The sequence below is a fragment of the Mobula birostris genome, chromosome 27, assembly GCF_030028105.1.
Source record: "Mobula birostris isolate sMobBir1 chromosome 27, sMobBir1.hap1, whole genome shotgun sequence".
Classification (NCBI taxonomy): domain Eukaryota; kingdom Metazoa; phylum Chordata; class Chondrichthyes; order Myliobatiformes; family Myliobatidae; genus Mobula; species Mobula birostris.
This window is the reverse complement of record NC_092396.1, coordinates 9084474-9105005: the sequence shown is the minus strand read 5'-3', so window position 1 is coordinate 9105005 and position 20532 is coordinate 9084474. Positions and strand designations below refer to the sequence as shown.

The window sequence follows — 20532 nt, the reverse complement described above, 5'->3', positions numbered from 1 at the left end:
TCCCCCCACCATCACCCAGGACATGCCCTCTTCTCATTGATACCATCAGGGAGGAGGTAGAAGGCTTCTTCCCCTCTGCTGTTAGATTTTGGAATGGACAATGAACCCATGAACACTACTTCACTACATTCTTTCTCTTTTTGCACTACTTACTTATCTTTTTAAATAAATACATACTGTATTTAGAGTTTTATTGTGTGTTGAGGACTGCTGCTGGACAATAGCAAATTTCGCAACATATGCAAGTGATGCTAAACCAAGAACGTGAAAGCAACACACACAGAATGCTGGAGGAACTCGGCAGGCCAAGCGGCACCCACGGAGGAGAGTAAACAGTTGACGTTTCAGATTGAGACCCTTCATCCGGACCGGAAAGGAAGGCCTGGAGTCAAGAGTAAGAAAGTGGGGGGAGGGGAGGGAGAAGTACAAGGTGGTAGGTGATGGGTGAAACTGAGGGAGGGGGAAGGAGGTGAAGTAAAGAGCTGGGAAGTTGATTGGTGAAAGAGATAAAGGGCTGGAGAAGGGGGAATCTGATGGGATAGAACAGAAGACCATGGAAGAAAGGGAAGGGAAATATGTAAATAGAACAACACACATAAAAATTGCTGGTGAACGCAGCAGGCCAGGCAGCATCTCTAGGAAGAGGTGCAGTCGACATTTCAGGCCGAGACCCTTCGTCAGGACTAACCGAAAGAAGAGATAGTAAGAGATTTGAAAGTGGGAGATCCAAAATGACAGGAGAAGTCAGGAGGGGGAGGGATGGAGCCAAGGGCTGGACAGTTGATGTGGCCTTCTATATATTGGCAAGACCCGACGCAGACTGAGAGATCGTTTCGCTGAACACCTACGCTCTGTCCGCCAGAGAAAGCAGGATCTCCCAGTGGCCACACATTTTAATTCCAAGTCCCATTCCCATTCTGATATGTCTATCCACAGCCTCCTCTACTGTCAGGATGAAGCCACACTCAGGTTGGAGGAACAACACCTTATATTCCGTCTGGGTAGCCTCCAACCTGATGGCATGAACATTGACTTCTCAAACTTCTGCTAATGCCCCACCTCCCCCTCATACCCCATCCATTAATTACTTATATACACACTTTCTTTTTCTCTCCTTTTTCTCCCTCTGTCCCTCTCACTATACACCTTGCCCATCCTCTGGGCTTCCCGCCCCCCTTTTCTTTCTCCCTAGGCCTCCTGTCCCATGATCCTCTCATATCCCTTTTGCCAATCACCTGTCCAGCTCTTGGCTCCATCTCTCCCCCTCCCGTCTTCTATCATTTCAGATCTCCTCTTCCTCCTCCCACTTTCAAATCTCTTACTAGCTCTTCTTTCAGTTAGTCCTGACAAAGGGTCTCGGCCCAAAACGTCAACTGTACCTCTTCCTAGAGATGCTGCCTGGCCTGAGGTGTTCACCAGCAACTTTCATGTGTGTTGCTTGAAATTCCAGCATCTGCAGATTTCCTCATGTTTGCGTATGTACATAGAAATTATTTTATCAATTAAAATATGACTACTACTTGAAGTACTCTTTAGAGCGTCTGCTGACATCATGCATGGATGTGGTATAAATAAAAAGGCAAGTTTATATTTGGTTTTCTCTAGTTGTACCTTTATTGTTGCTTCATTCACTGAACAGTTCAGAGGTCCTGGTTACCATACACAGAATTAGATATCCGCTTTACACGGTCTATGCTATACAGCAAATGGATTATAATTAGTACAAATACATGAAATATTTACATTTTATACCTCAAGCTTGGTTCAACATATATTTACAAAATAAAATTATGAATGTGTAGCCACCCTTATGAAGTATAATAAATAATATACAGTGTTGATGAAGGGCCAGGTGTTGATAGGAAGCACAATAAATCAATTTGAACTAAAATATTATCTTGAGCTACCATGGATTGTGGTTAACCAGCCACAACAGACTAAAGTTAGAAATTAATAAAATACACACAGGTAACCTGATTACCAGCACATTCAGTAAACCTACGAACAGCAGCTATGATACCTTTCCTTTCGGTGACCATTCTCTCTCTCGCTTTGTTCTGAGGGAGATTGTGCAACTCACTTAAATTGCATTTTAAGTTAATATTTTAAAAAAAAACGATAATCAACTAAATAATTTCTTCTCAGCGCGACTTCCAGTAAACAAGTATTGTCAAAGTGGTCTGAACAGCTACCGTTTAGCTGAAATACTAATAGAGGTCTGACGGCTCATTTACAACTTAAAAAAAAATTAAAATACACCAAAATATTTACTGAATGGTGCTAACTTGCAAAATGATAACCAGAAAAGTTCAAAAGCCAATTGTTAGAATTCCATAGCTTTTTTTTCCTTTGAGCTGTTTCCTATTCAGTCACAGAACCCAAGTGACTGTCTATGTTCCACCCCAAGGTGCAGAATGGTGTGAGAGTACACAGTATCCCACAACAATTTTCAGTCTTTTCTGTAACATACGTCCTTAAAACGTGTGCAATTTACTGCAAACAATTCATAAAAAGATAAACAGTGCACCAGCTAAACATTACACAGAACATAATAAAACTGGGAGGGGCAGCCGGAAGGATATCTTTGCTCTGATAAAACCTGGATGCATCTTTAAAGGTGTGAACAGATTTGGGTCTCCCCAATGAAACTGGATTTTCAACTTGAACTACAATGTTGCAATGCTAATAAGGTGTGATTATAAATATCTGTCTGACCTGGAACGAAGGATTTCTCTTGCACTTTTTTAATAAAATAGACATAATCAGGTCTTCCTTTAACATTCTACCTGCCTTCCTTTTCTTATCGTCATTATATGCAGCCTAAATGCATTGCACTGGTTTGAAAATATACAGTTGCTTTAGTGCATAGAAATCATTCAGTCTGATTCTACAGGCATAGAAACATTAACTGGCCAACAGAGGGCCATTAATATTTCTACGAATCAACCTTTTCGTTACCCATGCTCCAGAGGTTGGCTGGCCTCTAGCACGGTGTCTTTCACCGAATGCTCTGTAAACTGGCTAGCTTCAGGCACTCAATGAACTGCATCGATAAAACAAAGTTACTGAGCCAAGTTTGCTTCTTCCATACCAACATCCACATAATGTTGTATCTTCAGAATCCTACACAGATAATGCCTGGGTTTCATCTCCTAAGTTACAGAGAAAGGTTGAACAAGTGAGGTCTTTATTCTTTGGAGCGTAGAAGGTTGAGGGGGGACTTGATAGAGGTATTTAAAATTATGAGGGGGATAGATAGAATTGACGTGGATAGGCTTTTTCCATTGAGAGTGGGGGAGATTCAAACAAGAGGACATGAGTTGAGAGTTAAAGAGCAAAAGTTCAGGGGTAACTTCTTTACTCAGAGAGTGGTAGCTGTGTGGAACGAGCTTCCAGCAGAAGTGGTTGGGGCAGGTTCAATGTTGTCGTTTAAAGTTAAATCGGACCGCTTTATGGACAGGAAAGGAATGGAGGGTTATGGGCTGAGTGCAGGTCGGTGGGACTAGGTGAGAGTAAGAGTTTGGCATGGACTAGAAGGGCCGAGATAGCCTGTTTCCGTGCTGTAATTGTTATATGGTTATAATAAGCAGGGGTGGGTGTCATTCTATAGCCAAACATTTGAGTGGAAATATTAATGAACATATTTCATCATTTTGTTTTGTGCTATCTGTTAAACATTGGAGGTTTTAATGTGAAAACTACCAGTTCTTTTTCGAGACTTGAATACTCTTAATGCAAGTTGAAAGGAAATAAAGCTGTGGTAATTTTTTAAGCAAAGATACTGCAAAATACATTAAAACAGATAAATTTTAACAGTAAAATGATGGCTTTTGTTGACAATGGACCTGGGACATTAGGTGTAATAAACTGTTTAATAGGTTTGATTCCTCACACAGTGACCTTGAGCTCTTTGACCTTTGCACCAGTGACTTCATGGTCTGTAGGTTTGCTGGCCTCAGTCATGCCCTCTGTTCTTTTAAGCAGGTTTTTACAGCTTAGAATTAGAATGCTCAAGGCCAGTTAAACATAAAGTTTAGTATCAGGTATTCAAAGGAAAGGAGAACATTCTTATGTCATTTATAATACAGCTGATCTTGTACATAAGCAAATTGCTGCTTGAATTAATCCCACTTATGCTCCAAAAATCCTGTTTCTCCATTTTATTTTTGCTTAAAAAAACACAAATATAGTCTCCTTCTGAGTCATTTGTGTCTTACGATTCATGGTTCAATTAGATATCTACAAGGAAGGTGCATTAAGGTTATTCAGTACAGAGACAGCACAAATGATTTGTCCACACTCATGAATTATGCTCCATCTGGAAGAAGTGATGGATTTGCATATTTAATATTTGATCCACTAGGTTTATATTTCATTACTTATTTCATATTAATCAAGCTGTACGAGTAATTGAAACCCAGATGCATTTACAGTAATTAAATAAATGTACTTAACTTAAACTTCCCTATTATGCATTGTTTTTATTACAAATTACAAATTCAAGTTTTAAAAAGAAGCTGTCGTTACAGATAAAATCAAGCTAGAATATAGGGAATGGGGACCTTATTAAGGATCAGAAATCCAGTTTCAAGATTAAAATTGCTTCTCAGATATTCAGAGCAAAGACCAAACCTTCTTGAAGTCATCTCATAACAGAGAAAAAAAATGAAAATCAAACACCAGTCAATTGCTGCCATCTAATTCCTAATCGACTCGCCAAACCCACATTCATCCTGGTAACTCCAGCAATTCAAAGAGGGCTCCCTCCCCCCATAAATGTCTGACAAATCCCCTTCATTTCTACTCAACTAATTCAGTACTGACCAGCAATTAAAGCAGCTTACAGTCTCTAGGTAACTGTTTTATGAAAATTCCAGTCAATATCACTACCAGGATCCCTTTTGGTCAAACTTTATTATGGAAATTATGACCTTTAGTAATTTTCAAAGAAAAAGTGCATGTTTACTGTCTGATAATCAGCAGTGATGGTCTGTTAACTGAACCTGACCATAAATTCTCTGCAGTGTCCTGTGCCTGTGCCTGTGTCTTTAGTGGGAAAGTGTTAGTGATACATGAAGCATTTGTACGTGATTGATTCTATTTCCTCATCTGAGAGCTTTAAAAGGAAGCTCGACAATGAACTGAGGGCCGTTGAAGCTGCCTGGGGAAGCCAGTGTTAATTTGATGAACCATTTATGCTTCATTCCTGCAACAGTTCGGCAGGCACGACGTCATAGCCAAACACACCCTGAATGTTTTTCCAATTGAAAAAAGATCTACATTCTCGTGTAGCTTTGCTGCTTTCACTTCCTTCATTACAGATTCCATTAGCCAATACCTTCACAAGCAGTGAAGTCTCTTCAGACAGCATTTGATGTAGTTGACCTGCAGCCAAGCAGATTGATGGGATTTCTTTAGGTGATGCGTTAAAGGGGACAAACACAAGAGGATTTGAGAAAGACTGATGTGCAAGTGCCTTTAAATGGCTGTGCTCAGCTTGTCATATACCGGGTTAGGCTGGAGGCAAGAGACTCTTCAGCAGAGACTTCGAGGATGCTTCATTGACTGCAGAGCCACAAAACAGATTGTGAGAATTAAGTATAAAAAATATGAATGTATAAATACAGGGGAAAAATATGAAATGAAACCTCCTACCAGCCAAACTGTCAAGATTGCCCAATGCCTGGTGCCTGCGAGTCCACTAGAGGATCTGCCCTGGGGCACGAGGCCTGGCTGTGTTTTGCTGTTGTTGTTATTGCTTGTGTTGTTCTATTTACGTGATGCTGAGCATTGTGGGCGTGCCCTGTCAGTGCCACTTGCAGGCTGCCCCCAGCATATCCTTGGGTTGTGATGGTTGTTAATGGAAACACCACACTTCACTGTGCGTGATAAACACATGAGTGTGAAATCTGAAGACTGCAACACTCTGAAGAGTATCTCCTGACATTTCAAAGCCCAGATGGTAGAACTCATCCTGTATATAACTTGCTATAAGCTTTGTCGGGTGGTCCCAGGCACAAATATGCACCTATAAAATCACCCTAATATTTTTTTACACTGCTATTTTCTAATGACCCTCTTCCTTTCAAAGCAGCAGCTTTACCTGCAAGTGATCCAGTAGAGAAAAGGTCAGGAGTGAGTAAACTCCTGAATGTGACCTAACTTTGTTCCAGGAACTTCTGGTTAAATGTGAGAACAGAATGCAGCTCTATAAAACCCTGGTTAGACCACACTTGGAATATTGTGTTCAGTTGCCTCATCATGGGAAAGATGTGGAAGCTTCAGAGCGGGGGGAACTGGAGATCTACCAGGATGTCGCCTGGATTAGAGAGCATGTTTTATGAGGGAAGGTTGAATGACCTAGGGCTTTTCACTTTGGAGCGAAGGAGAATGAGAGGTGTGCAAGATGAGGCATAGATCGAGTGGACAGACAAGAGTCTTTATCCCCAGGGCAGAAACGACTAACACCAGAGGTATTAAGGTGCTTGGAGGAAAGTGTGGGGGGATGTCAGAGGTAGGTTTTTTTTATATACACAGAGTGTGGTGGTGCCTGGAACATACCGGGGTGGTGGTAGAGGCAGGTACATTAGGGGCATTTTAGAGACTCCTGGATGATAGAAGAATGGAGAGCTATGTGGGAGGGAAGAGTTGGATTGATCTTGGAGTAGGTTAAAAGATTGGCACATCGTGGGCTTGGAGTACCTGTACAGGGCTGCAGTGTTCTATGAATCTATAAAAACAAAATACAGCTTGCTGCGTGATTTGTCGAAACATTTTCAGTTCTCCATCTGGCAAGGACGCCGGCTATTTTAAGACACTACACCCAATCTGTGAAGACCACCCTCCGAAGAACTGTTCCTCACCAAAACACAGGCATCTCGTTGCTCGGGAAGCTGAGAATCACATGCATCGCTGGTCCAGTCTTGCTACTGCATAAAGAGGGGCCAATGGTGAACTTTGGTAGGGCAGATGCGCACTCGAGGAGAGAGAACTGACGAGGGAAAAGAGCGCCGAGATACTGCAGCACCTGGGTAAGACGGTGTCGAATTCCAATTGCTTTCCCAAATGGTTCCTGCTCTTGTTCTGTTAACATTATGTGCTAGCGAATTCACCACTCCGCCCTGTGTAAATCTGCTTGCGCTCTCTCCGATATAGTATGTTCAGAATGAGTTTCAGCCTAAACCCAGCAATTCTGCAACGTTCACAGCTGCCAACATTCCAGAATACCGGAGATTAGGAAGCATTATATGCCAGAACACACACAGCGTCCCTAAAATACCACCCAGCAGACAGCAGTCTCCCTGTCTCTCATGTAACTGCCAGAACCCTGTAGGCAGTTGCGGTTATCATGCAGTCACACCTCAAGGGCTGCAGTTCGATAGGTAACAGAGACAAGGACATCCTACAGACATGAGGGAAAAAGCAGGAGTGAAGAAAGGTGGTTAATCGTGCACGGACTTAACTATTTTACAACATGCTACTACCAGATTCGGAATGGAGGTAAAACGAAAAGCATTTTGTTAACCGGAAAATAAAAAAGGCGCTTAGACAGAGTATTAAGCCACAGATCTACATGTACAAGAGAAACGCTCAGGATTCACTAAGGTTAAGAGCAACACTTGAATGTTCAGAAGGCAAGTCAGAATAACTACGTCATCTCCTGCTCTCTGCCGAAGGCTTCCCTTCACATTGTTGGTTGTCCTGAACGTCTTCGAGCGAGTTTTGACCTATAAAGGAAAGCAAAAGTTAATACATTCATTAAATTTATGAAGGCATTGATCAATACCAAAATTAAAGGGAAAAAAAAACAACTATTTGCATGTATAGAGTTCTATTAATGCCACAAAACATACTGAGGCACTTTCAGCAAGTTTAGGAGATTAACTATGATGACGTTGTGTACGTTTGCTCTGTCCGCACCAAGGCAGGACCACCCATTTTACTTATACTCCCCATTTCCATTCTGACATGTTGGTCTATGGCAGTGATTTCCAACCTGGGGTCCACAGACCCTTTGGTTAATAGTAAGGCTCCATGGCATACAAGAGGTTGGAAACGCCTGGTCAACGGCCTCCTCTTTTGCTACGATGGTCTTTCTCAGGTTGGAAGAGCAATGCCTCAAATTCTGCCTGGGTCACCTCCAACCTGGTGCATACACATCAATTACTTCAATTTTCCTGTAATTTCTCCCCCTCCCCCCTTTTCCATTCCCCATTCTGGCTCCCCTCCTGTCCTTTCCTTTCCCTTTTAAATATAACCAATGACTTGGACTCCACAGCCATCCGTGGCAATAAAATACACAGATTCAGCACCCTCTGACTAAAGAAATTCCCCTTCATCTCCGATCTAAAGGGACAACCTTCTATACTGAGTCTGTGCCCTCTGGTCTTAGACTCCCCTGCTATAGGAAACAACCTCTCCCCATCCACTCTAGACCTTTCAATATACTTAAAAGGTTTCAAAGACATCCCCCACCCTCATACATCCTTCTAACTCTAGTTTATTCTATTAACTGCAGTTATTTTCTTTTAAAAGCCAAAGGCACTTCTTGTTCCAGGCACCAGAATCTGCACTATTTGTTCACTTCTTTGAGCATGTTATGTGAGTAATGAGTAAGCCAAATGCCAAACCATTATAATTTCTCTACAATTGGAGGAGGGTTTATCACAGCTTTCTATAGATAATTTAATGACAGGTCTTACTGTGAATGGATTTTTTGTTTCAGTGGTTCCACACCAGTAGCCTGCTTCAGTATCTTTAAATTCCTCGGTGTTATCATTTTGGAGGACCTGAACTGGGCCCAGCAAGTTAGACGCAATTACGAAGAAAGTTCGGCAGCAGCTCTCCTTCCTTTGGAGTTTGTGAAGGTTTGACATGGTATTTAACTTTGATAAACTTCAAGTGGAGAGTATATTGACTGGCTGCATCACCTCCTGGTACGGAAACACCGATGCCCTTGAATGGAAAACCCTACAACAAGTAGTAGATATGGCCCAGTCCATCACAGGTAAAACCCTCCCCACCATCGAGCACATCTACATGAAACGCTGTCACTGGAAAGCAGCATCCATCGTCAGGGACCCCCACCACCCAGGACATGCTCTCGCCTCACCGCTGCCATCAGGAAAAAGGTACAGGAGCCTCAAGACTCACACCACCAGGTTCAGGAACAGTTATTACTCCTCAACCATCAGGCTCTTGAACCAGAGCGGACAACTTCACTCAGCTTCACCTGCATTTCAACATCATTGAAATGTTCTCACTTTCAAAGACTCGTCATCCCATTTTCTTTAAATTTATTTATTTGTTGTTTTTCTTTTTTTGTACTTGCACAGCTTGTTGTCTTTTGCACAGTGGCTGAAAGCCCAAGTTGGGGCGGTCTTTCATTGATTCTATTATGGATATATTGAGTATGCCCGCAAGAAAATGAATCTCTGGGTTGTATATGGTGACATATATGTACTTTGACAATAAATTTAGTTTGAACTTTTTGAAACACAGAGAAAGTTACAGCATATGAACCCAAGTCCATATGGGCTAATCCTGGAGATGTTGCTCAGTGATTGCAAAAATAAGGAATTTCCTGAAATTCTAGGGATGAGACTGAGGGCATTGCTAAAAGGTGGGTCTTGGTGAAATGAGGTATCTCACACGGAAACTGACACATTACCTGATTGAACCAGCCAGCAATGGATTGAAAGCATACAACCAATCGTACATATCTTTGTCGTTGCTCGCCTGCAGAAGTATTCCGCGATGCTTTGTGCACACTGCAAAGGTATTAGCTGTCTGAAGACAAAAAAAAACACAAATGATTACTTCCTGGAAATTCCAAATTCAAATCCTGCAGGTGAGGGTGGATCGAGCTGACAACAGAAACGGTTGATGCGAGTTCAATTGCAACGATTAAGAGAAATTTGGATAACAACACGGATAGGAGGGGCATGAAAGACTAGAGTCTGGGTGCAGGTCAGTGGGATGAGTCAGATTAATAGTTTGGCCTGGACTAGATGGGCTGAAGGGCCTGTTTCTGTACTGTTGGGTTCTAATGACCTTATGACACAATGCACCAGAGATATAATGTACAGCAGTCACAACAAATCCCTCTAAATAATTCACAAGCATTTCTAATTATCTTTTATATACTTGGAACTTGCTGAATTCTCTCAGTATTTTTTTGTTCAAATGATATCCAACCATCAAGGGATTAACCTGGAGGAGTTACTGAGGTACGGAGGGTATGGTCTGGGTGGAGGTCGATGGGACTAGGCAGATTATAGTTTGGCACAGACTAGATGGGCCAAAGGGCCTGTTTCTGTGCTGTGGATGTCTATGACTCTATAAATGGATTTTGCTTTTTTGAGTAATTTTGCTGTTAACCATGGAGTAGTTTTCAACTCTGAACACACAGTAATTTAAAAGTGCGCTTTCACTACAATTCTGTTTCTACAGATCCATCTGCGTTTCAGATGAACCATTAATTTCGTTAATAAGGCAAAACAATCCACTGGGATTCACAGGAATCTTATCAGCACTCAGCCACAGAAAGATATTACCACAGATGAAAACGGTAATTTCTTTTAAGAATTTAATGAAGGAATTTTAACTTCAACCAAGCATGCACCTTCTCTAAGCCTCATCAACAGCACAGACTATTTGGTTGTGCCAGTTCACTTATAGACGACATAAAGAATGCAAGTTAGACCTAAATATATGTACATAGCTCACTCACCAAAGTGCCTACCAGCAAATGTCACCCAATGGCAATGAGAAGAAAGATACCTTGTTGAATCTGGCCTCCGCACAGCTCAGGTCTATGGATGTGCCCAATACATCGTGGCCACATCTCTCACCAGCACTGGTGGTATCTACAAGAGGAACTGCCTCAAGAAAGCAACACCCATCAAAGACCTCACCAGTGGGCAGGAGACACAGAAGCCCACAGTCCCACACCACCAGGTTCAGGAACAAAGACCCCCACCAGTGGACAGGAGACACAGAAGCCCACAGTCCCACACCACCAGGTTCAGGAACAAAGACCCCCACCAGTGGGCAGGAGACACAGAAGCCCACAGTCCCACACCACCAGGTTCAGGAACAAAGACCCCCACCAGCGGGCAGAAGACACAGAAGCCCACAGTCCCACACCACCAGGTTCAGGAACAAAGACCCCCACCAGTGGGCAGGAGACACAGAGCCACAGTCCCACACCACCAGGTTCAGGAACAATAGCCTGCTTCAACCATTTGGTTCTAGAACCAAGAGGCAAAACCCTATTCGCTACCAGAGTTTAGCAATACCTTGACCACTTTGATCACAGTGCACTAAAATTATTATTTTTTGTTCTAATTGTGTTCTTTCTTGTAAAAATTGTGAACAATTGATGTTTATTTCACTCTCTGTTTTGGTGTTTCAATGTATGTGTGACAAGTGTGGTTAGGCTACACTTGGAGTACTGTGTCCAGTTCTGGTCGCCTCACTATAGGAAGGATGTGGAAGCATTGGAAAGGGTACAGAGGAGATTTACCAGGATGCTGCCTGGTTTAGAGAGCATGCATTATGATCAGAGATTAAAGGAGCTAGGGCTTTACTCTTTGGAGAGAAGGAGGATGAGAGGAGACATGATAGAGGTGTACAAGATATTAAGAGGAATAGATAGAGAGGATAGCCAGCACCTCTTCCCCAGGGCACCACTGCTCAATACAAGAGGACATGGCTTTAAGGTAAGGGATGGGAAGTTCAAGGGGGATATTAGAGGAAGGTTTTTTACTCAGAGAGTGGTTGGTGCGTGGAATGCACTGCCTGAGTCAGTGGTGGAGGCAGATACACTAGTGAAATTTAAGAGACTACTAGACAGATATATGGAGGAATTTAAGGTAGGGGGTTATATGGGAGGCAGGGTTTGAGGGTCGGCACAACATTGTGGGCCGAAGGGCCTGTACTGCGCTGTACTACTCAATGGTCTATATAATTAAAGTTAATAAAAGCTTTATTATTATAAAGATGGAGAGATTGTAAACCAAAAATAGGAAATCCATTTGATAACCATTAAAAGTCACAACTTGTTCACCTCATAGGTCTTTCAGGGGTGGAGGGCTGAATTCTATCTGCCCTGGTTTGGATGTGACAGATATTAATACTTTATGTTGTAGTCTAGCGAACTTCTCAGCAATTACACAGAACGCTATTGTAGGTTTGTGAGGTTCTTCACGTAATGGCACTACATACTCTAATTCTCTTGCCCTGTGTGGGCTCTTTCTCCTTCTGTGGATGAACTTCTTTCCAAACGAAAGGGGGAATGTCAATAACAAGCATCATTTATATTTGAACTTAATAGAAAATTATATCTGAAAATTTGCACGTGCAACAAAACTCAAAAGTACTAAAAATAAAAGAATAGGATATCCCTTTAGAACATACATGAGGAGGAAATGTCTTTAGACAGAGGGTGGTGAATCTGTGGAATTTGTTGCCACAAACAGTTGTGGAGGCCAAGTCATTGAGTGTATTTAAAGCGGAGGCTGATAGGTTTTTGATTAGTCAGGGTGTCAAAGGTTACGAGGAGAGTGGGGTTGAGAGGGATAATATAGATCAGTCTTGATAGAACAGACTCGATGGGCTGAATGGCCTAATTGTGCTCCTGTGTCTTTAGGCCATTCATCCCCTCAGGTCTCTGCAACCATTCAATCACGCCTGATTTCTTTTCCTCACTCAACTTCATTCTCCTGCCTTCTCCCCGTAACTTTCTTACCCATTTCTAACCTTAATCATTAAGTACGCTCAATGATTTTGCCTCCACAGCCCTTCGTGGCAATCAATCCCACCAATTCACCTTCCCATTTTGGAGAAACTGATGGCTTTCTGGAGAAGATTTTCAGGTCATTAGATCTTAAAAGCTTTTAACACTATGTTCAGAAGTAGCTATTTTCCCACAACCATCAGGTTCTTGAAGTGACCCCTGTACAACCATAACACTACCTCAGTGACAGAACACCACGAATCATCTCTTGCACTGCCATGGACTTGTCTTCAATAATGTCTTTGCTTTTTTTTTAAGCACTCAGATCTTGTTTTCATAGTACAGCACGGTGCAGGCCCCTTGGCCAGTGACGTTGGGCCGGCCTATGAACCTACCCCAAGATCAATCTAACACCTCACGCTCACACAGCCGCCCCCCCACTATTTCTCTATCACCCATGTGCCTATCTATGAGTCTCTTAAATATACCTCATGTATCTGCCTCTACCACCACCCCTGGAAATGCATTCCACGCGTTCACCACTCTGTATACAATACCTACCCCTGACATCCCCCCCACCCATACTTCCCTCCAATCAGCTTAAAATTACACCCTTGTATCAGCCAGTCTGGCCCTGGAAGAAAGGCGCTGGTTGTCCACTCTATCTATAACCCTGATCATCTTATACACCTCTAAAACATCACCTCTCCTCCTCCTTCACTCCAAAGAGAAAAGCCCTAGATTGCTCAACTTTTCCTCATAAAACATGCTCTCTAACCCAGGCAGCATTCTGGGAAACCTCCTCTGCACCCTCTCTAAAGCTTTCACATCCTTCCTATAATGAGGTAACCAGAACTGAACACAATATTCCAAGTGCAGTTTGACCAGAGTCTTTTCCCATCTTAACTGTCTTGTATTTCTTTATTTATTCATACTTTATTTAGAGATACAGCCCGGAACACGCCCTACTGGCCAACGAGCCACTCAACCCAGCAACCCACTGATTTAACCCTAGCCTAATCACAGGACAATTTGCAATGACCGGTTAATCTACTAAAAGAAACTGGAGGAAACTGGAGCACCCGGAGGAAACCCATGCAGTTCATGGGGAGAACCACGCAAGCTCCTTCCAGAAATGAACTCAAATACCCTCAGCTGTTATAGTGTCACACTGTTACACTACCATGACGTATTCATTTATAACTTATGTCTAATTTATCCTGTGTGCTTGTCCGTATCCATAGTACTGTGGAAAAGTCTTAGGCACCCTAACATACATATACACACACACACACACACACACACACACACATTGTATACATACATACACACAAAGATAGATATTGATAGATGTAGATATACACGTAAGACTTTTGCACATCACCGTACATGTCTGAGATGCTGCTGCAAGCAATTTGAGTCTACTGCCCCGTGCACATGACAATGAACCCAACCTGACTTTGAAAGTTGCCTCATAGTCAATGCAAGATCAGGCTAACCTTGAGCATCGCCTGCTGATCTTCACTGTATTCCACTTGAGCAGTGGACAGGTTCAGAATGCCTCGCTCCACGGGGTCCTTGTCACTGTTGTATATGAACACGTAGGGGCGGCGGATTGCAACGTAATGCTTCACCCAAGAATTCGACTGAGGCTCCATGAAATGCAGGTAACCTTTCTTTGACACCACGGGGCTAAGGCAGAAGAAGAGATTTTTTTTTTTAAAAATGGTGGTTTTGTTTCTAAAAGAGAAAGAGGCAAATTGGAAGAGACAAATTGGTAAATTTTGGATTTGGCAAGAGAATGTTACCCAGTTCTGATCTCTTCAATATCAGGAAGAAGGTTCAGGAATTCGTTCTTTCCTGCTCTGGCTAGGTATGAAGTTTCTACTCGAGTAACCATGGGGAAGCCATCAAACTCCATACAGGGACTAGAGGATCGAGAGTTGGCTTCGGGAGTCCTGTAATGTGAACACATTTTCATCTTAGGAATCAGCACAGGCTGAGATACACTGGACAGGAAATACCCACATGGCACTGGCGTTGAGATAGTTTTTATTTACCATTTCACTGACAGTAAGCATTGGTGGCATGGCTAACGTTTACTGCTCATCCCAAATTGTCTTTGGAGGTACAGGTACAGGTTAGCTGCCCTATTGAATCGTAGCTGAATTTAAGGCATCCGTTAGTCTTGCGAGACCATGAATCTGCGCCTGGAAAGTCTTCACTGTCCAGGGCGCAGACCTGGGCAAGGTTGTATGGAAGACCAGCAGTTGCCCACGCTGCAAGTCTCCCCTCTCCACGACACCGGTGTTGTCCAAGGGAAGGGCATTAGGACCCATACAGCTTGGCACCAGTGTCGTCGCAGAGCACAGTGTGGTTAAGTGCCTTGCTCAAGGACACAACACGCGGCCTTGGCTGGGGATTGAACTCACAACCTTCAGATCGCTAGTCGAATGCCTTAACCACTTGGCCACATGCCCACACTAGCTGAATTAAAGGGCAGATTAACTGCCCTATTGAATCGTAGCTGAATTAAAGGGCAGGATAGCTGCCCTATTGAATCGTCGTGGAATTAAACCGTGCTATTGAAGGAGCCATAGTGAGTTTCTCCTTATTTGAATTATGCACAAAGCGGCCACAGTGCATCAGTGAATGAAGATTACAATTTGTTACAACATTAAGTAAATACAGAAAATGCAGGTCAGGCAGTGTCTGTGACTGTAGAAACAATTACTGTTTCAGATCTGATATTGTAGGGCTGCTTTCATTTCGGATAGATGACAGTACAGGTCCTTCCAGCCCAACAAGTCCACGATGCCCAGTTGCACCCAAGTGACCAATTAACCTACTGACCCGTACGCTTTTGGACTGCGGGAGGCAATCAGAGCTCTCAGAGGAAACACATGTGGTCACAGGGAGAACGTACAAACTCGTTACAGACAGCAGCGGGAAATGACCCTTTGGTTACTGGTGTTGTAATGGTGTTACACTGACTGCTCGCTACCGTGCCACTCCGGGAAATCTTTATAGACAGGTAGTGGCTAATAAACGTCTTCTCTCCTCAGCCCCTGTATGTAGTCCATTGATTCCAGAGATTGGCCATCTACAAAGGACTAGAGGAATTGAATAGATTGGGGCTTTTTACCCCTAGGGCATATGAGGCGAAAGGTGACCTTAAAGAGGTACATAAAATCATGAGGGGCATGGGATTTTTTCTCACTGCGGAGGGTAGTTTAAAACTAGACATTATAGTTTTAAGATGAGAGGGCAGAGATTTAAAGGGGACCTGAGGGGCAACTTTCCCACACAGAGGGTGATGGGTATGTGGAATAGACTGCCAGGGGAAGCTGTCGGGTCAGGTACAATTACACTGCTTAAAAAGCATTTGGGCAGGTACATGTTTAGGAGAGGGATATGGGCCAAACACAGATATGAGACCAAATCAGGCACCTTGGTTGGAATGGACAAGATGGGCTGAAGGGCTTGTTTCCCTGCTGTATAAGTTTATGACCTGCAGTTCTTTCTGATCATCAATACTTCAACAAAAAGTACTTGACCCTACTATTTGTCAAGTAGGGTGCCGTGCACAATCCTGATTTGATAGAGACAGACGTGAGAGCACGGAGGAACATCTGGTGAAACTTCTGAAACTTCGCTGCTGCTGCTACTGTGTGGTCCAGAATCTCCGGAGGGGAATGCCCCGAGTCCTTGGCTTCGTTTGTTGCTTGGCGGCCGGGGTGGGGTCGAAGCGCTCGGCAGGGGATGGTGCTCAGAGAGGCTGTGTCGGAGGGGCTGGTCAGAGGCTCAAAGTTTTCGGATGGACTCAGAGTCCACTGCGGTCGGGTGCTTCCAATGGTGCTGCATCGGCAAGTTGGCGGTGCTTGGAGGTTCATGGCAGGGAGAGTTTCTCCCTTCTGCTGTCTGCGTGAGATGATGGGACTATCGAGACTTCGAGACTTTTTTTTTTACCGTGCTCATGCTCTGCTCTTTATCAAATTATGGTATTGCTTTGCACTGTTGTAACTATATGTTATAATTATGTGGTTTTGTCAGTTTTAGTCTTGGTTTGTCCTGTGTTTTTTTTTGTGATATCACTCTGGAGGAATGTTGTACCATTTTTTAATGCATGCATTTCTAAATGACAATAAACGAGGACTGGGTGTCCTCATAATCTAATCTAATCCAAAAAATTGAAGCAGAAGTGCAGGATACAAGAATTCTATTGTAAATGGTACGTAGAAACAGCCCTTCTGAGTGAGGATTAAGAGGTCAGGATGCAGGGTTGATGAACGCAGTACTGTGATGAACTGGTTAAAAGCCAGTGTTCCACTTACTCCCCCACAACTGTTTCAAATATTCAAAATTTCATCAATTAACTGGGAATAGAGAGAATAAATTAGGGATCAAAATTATCCAGGATGACCAAAAAAGCCCCCTTTCTCTTTTATGTTCCTGTATGTTGGTGACTCCAGCAAGTTGTGAACTTACTAGAAGCAATTAAATAGCTGTTCATTCAACAAAGGACACAGGGATCAAGACTGGAAGTGAAATACTGGGAGAAGAACAGGGCATCAGATGAAACTGTGAAAATCCACCCATGGACCACAAGATCCAGAGCTGGTTTGGGAACCTACAATGTAGACAAGCGTCTTCTTTTTACCAGAAAAGTAAGGCAATGTACTGTTGCCACATAACAGCAAATTTCACAACATATGTCAGTGATATTAAATCTGATGCTGATTTCCAATCCCTTCCACACTACACACAGCCTGCTGATTTTGCCCCATCATCAAAGAAGGAAGATCTACAGTTTTATCATTTATAATTTAATTCAACTGTTCAGCCAGATCTTTATTTTAATTTTTCATCAAGGTGTGAGCATACCAACCCCGATCATTCCTCAGGAGGTGGGGATTGGCCATTTCTTGGAAGTTTATTGAAGTCCCATGTGATGAAGTCACATCTAACATTTCCACAGAACTTCGGTGCAACTATTTGTAATACCAGGTGCAAGGAAATACTGCAGAGTGCAAGTTTCCCCTCCAAATCCTCATGTAGGGATCAGTCCTTCGTCGTCCCTGCCAGGTCTGTGGGAATGCCTTCAGCAACAAAACTCAAAGGGCAGGCTGCCATCAACTTCTCAAAGGAAGGTCAGCAAATGCTAGCAACGTACACATCCCCAAAGTGAAAATAGCATAACACAAGTTTGGAAACGGGAAGAACACATACAGTACGACATCTATTACATTCCATTTTAAAACTGGAAAATGAGAACGAACGCATCTTCCATTGTTGCTGATATACACTCCGTGGCTATTTCATTAGGTACATCTGCTAGTGCAAATATCTAAATGTGGCAGCAACTCACTGCATAAAAGCATGCAGACGTGGTCAAGAGGTTCCGTTGTTGTTCAGACCAAACATCAGAATGGGGAAGAAATGTGACCTAAGTGACTTTGACCGTGGAAGAAGGGGTGGTTTGAGCTTCTCAGAAACTGTTGAACTCCTGGGATTTTCATGCATAACTGTCTCTAGATTTTACAAAGAATGGTGCGAGGAACAAAAAACATCCAGTTTTGTGGGTGAAAACACCTTATTAGTGAGAGAGGTCAGAGGAGAATGGCCAGACTGGTTCAAGCTGACAGGGAGGCAACAGGAACTCAAATAACCACACATTACAACAGTGGTGTGCAGAAGAGCTTCTCTGAAGACACAACACATTGGAACTTGAAGTGGATGTCTACAACAGCAAAAGACCACACTGGGTTCCACTTCTGTACTTAATAACGTTTGAGTGCTGCAGTGGAGGTATGTCTCTAACAAAGGAGGTGCAAGGATCCACTAGGCTGCAGGTCATCCCTAGGCAAGGTGTAACACCTGCTTAACCACCACCCCAACTCCCCCACTCACCCCCAGATCAGGATCACATGAAGCCATGGAAGCAGGAGATGGATGATTGTATGAGCAGCTGGTGCACATCGCAGCTCCTGGTTGTGTGACCACTGACCACTGAAGGGTATTGATAATGGCTGGGGTCACCCAATTTTTAAAGACACTGCCCAAAAGGCAATGGCAAATCACTTCTGCAGAAAAAATTGCCAAGAACAATCATGGTCATGGAGACCGCCCACGTCATATGACACGGCACGTAATGATGATATATTACACAGCACGTAATGATGATGTCATATGACACAGCACATGATGTCATATGACACAGCACATGATGATATATGACACAGCACATGATGATATATGACACAGCACATAATGATGATGATCTAATAAAGTGGCCACTGAGTGTACATAGCTTAACCAGTCAGTAGAGAAATTCCTTTCCTTCAGTGTGAGTAACACCACCAAACTTACGAGCGAAAAGAAACATTAGCCCTTTGTTTTAAACTTACTTCTGATCAACTGAGTTACACCTGGAATCTGCGAGTGACGGGCAGGTGGAAGAAGGAGTGAGTGTACTGCTGCTGAAACTGGACACAGATGCATCGCGGCCAATGGGAGAATTCACATCTGACAGCTGAAACACAGAACATTTCAATAGTATTCAACCCTGAAATCGCCCAGCGTGCACTGTTTGGTATACAACATATCGCAGCCCTTTCAGAATGTCAGAAAAGTAATCTGCAATCCTGACGTTCCACTGCTCTCTCTTCAATGAAAAAGTATTCTTGAAAAACAACATCTTGTCTATAGAATAATACTCAATATTCTGGGTATGGTTAGCATCTTGTTCCTTGAATTATTGGTAAAAGTGACGCTGGATGAACAGTCCAAGGAGTAACAAAGCCCTTCACTCTGTGCTGTTTGATTAGGAGCTTCTTATTCAGTGATAAAAATGTTCTATACAAGGTGATAGGCAACACGGATATATATTTATTTTTAAAAGGATTTAGGTTCCTTGAAAAGACTAAAAGGAAATGAGATCTACAAGAATTGTTACATCAGAATACTTAGGAATTTCAAATATCCATGAATATTTGATGACTTGATTGTTTCATCATAGTATGTCAGAACAGACTATTGCAACTCTGATACTTGCCCGCTACCAGACTGAATTAATAGGGTTCTTCCACTTCTGGAGAGGGGGAGAGAGAGAGAAAGAGAGAAAGAGAGAAAGAGAGAAAGAGAGAAAGAGAGAAAGAGAGAAAGAGAGAAAGAGAGAAAGAGAGAAAGAGAGAAAGAGAGAAAGAAAGAAAGAAAGAAAGAAAGAAAGAAAGAAAAGCCGGGTTGGGAGAGGAAGGATCTCTATTATTGAAGGCAGTATATCACCTAAGGGGAACACACGACTGGCAACTGTCCTATTGGTTTAAAGGAATGCAATGTAACGGTATTTAAAGCATTGACTCTGTAATGTAAAAATGAAAAGGGAATTGCACTGTTTATACTTGTAAATAATTTTTATTATCAATAAATTCTATCTGATTACAAAGCACTTACTTTGCTGTCACTGATGCTGCTGCAGACCTGGTTCAGTTCCTTGTTGAAGGTGTGTGTCAGAAGTCGCAGGCACTAAAAGAAAGAGATCACGGTGCATCAAGAACACGTCGACCAGGTAGAAAACAGGTCAAAGATACTGATGAACTATAAAGAATAAAAGCACCAATAACTGTTTTTTCTTTCGCTGACTGTAGGCTGTGAGAATCAAAGATACAACAGATTATGCTGGAGCAACACACACAAAACACTCACACACCGTACAGTCAAAAACAGTTACTTTCTAGAAGCTGTCAGGCTGATCAACACCTCCACCCATTAACCCACCCCACCACCATGACATC

General features: G+C 42.8%; 1 protein-coding gene across 7 annotated transcripts in view; it reads right to left on the bottom strand.

The window, feature by feature from the left end:
* Nucleotides 1–1599: 1599 nt before the first annotated feature.
* kif1b (kinesin family member 1B) overlaps nucleotides 1600–20532 on the bottom strand; it is a 274231-nt gene continuing 255298 nt past the window's right edge. For all 7 annotated transcript variants that reach the window (XM_072245139.1, XM_072245131.1, XM_072245136.1 and 4 more), the window contains 6 exons: nucleotides 20192–20263; nucleotides 19147–19271; nucleotides 14548–14697; nucleotides 14239–14431; nucleotides 9671–9789; nucleotides 1600–7727 (listed from right to left, as the gene is read on the bottom strand). In XM_072245139.1, coding sequence (XP_072101240.1) covers nucleotides 7685–7727; nucleotides 9671–9789; nucleotides 14239–14431; nucleotides 14548–14697; nucleotides 19147–19271; nucleotides 20192–20263 — 702 coding nt within the window. In that variant the 3' untranslated portion in view covers nucleotides 1600–7684. The remainder of the gene's footprint in view (nucleotides 7728–9670; nucleotides 9790–14238; nucleotides 14432–14547; nucleotides 14698–19146; nucleotides 19272–20191; nucleotides 20264–20532) is intronic.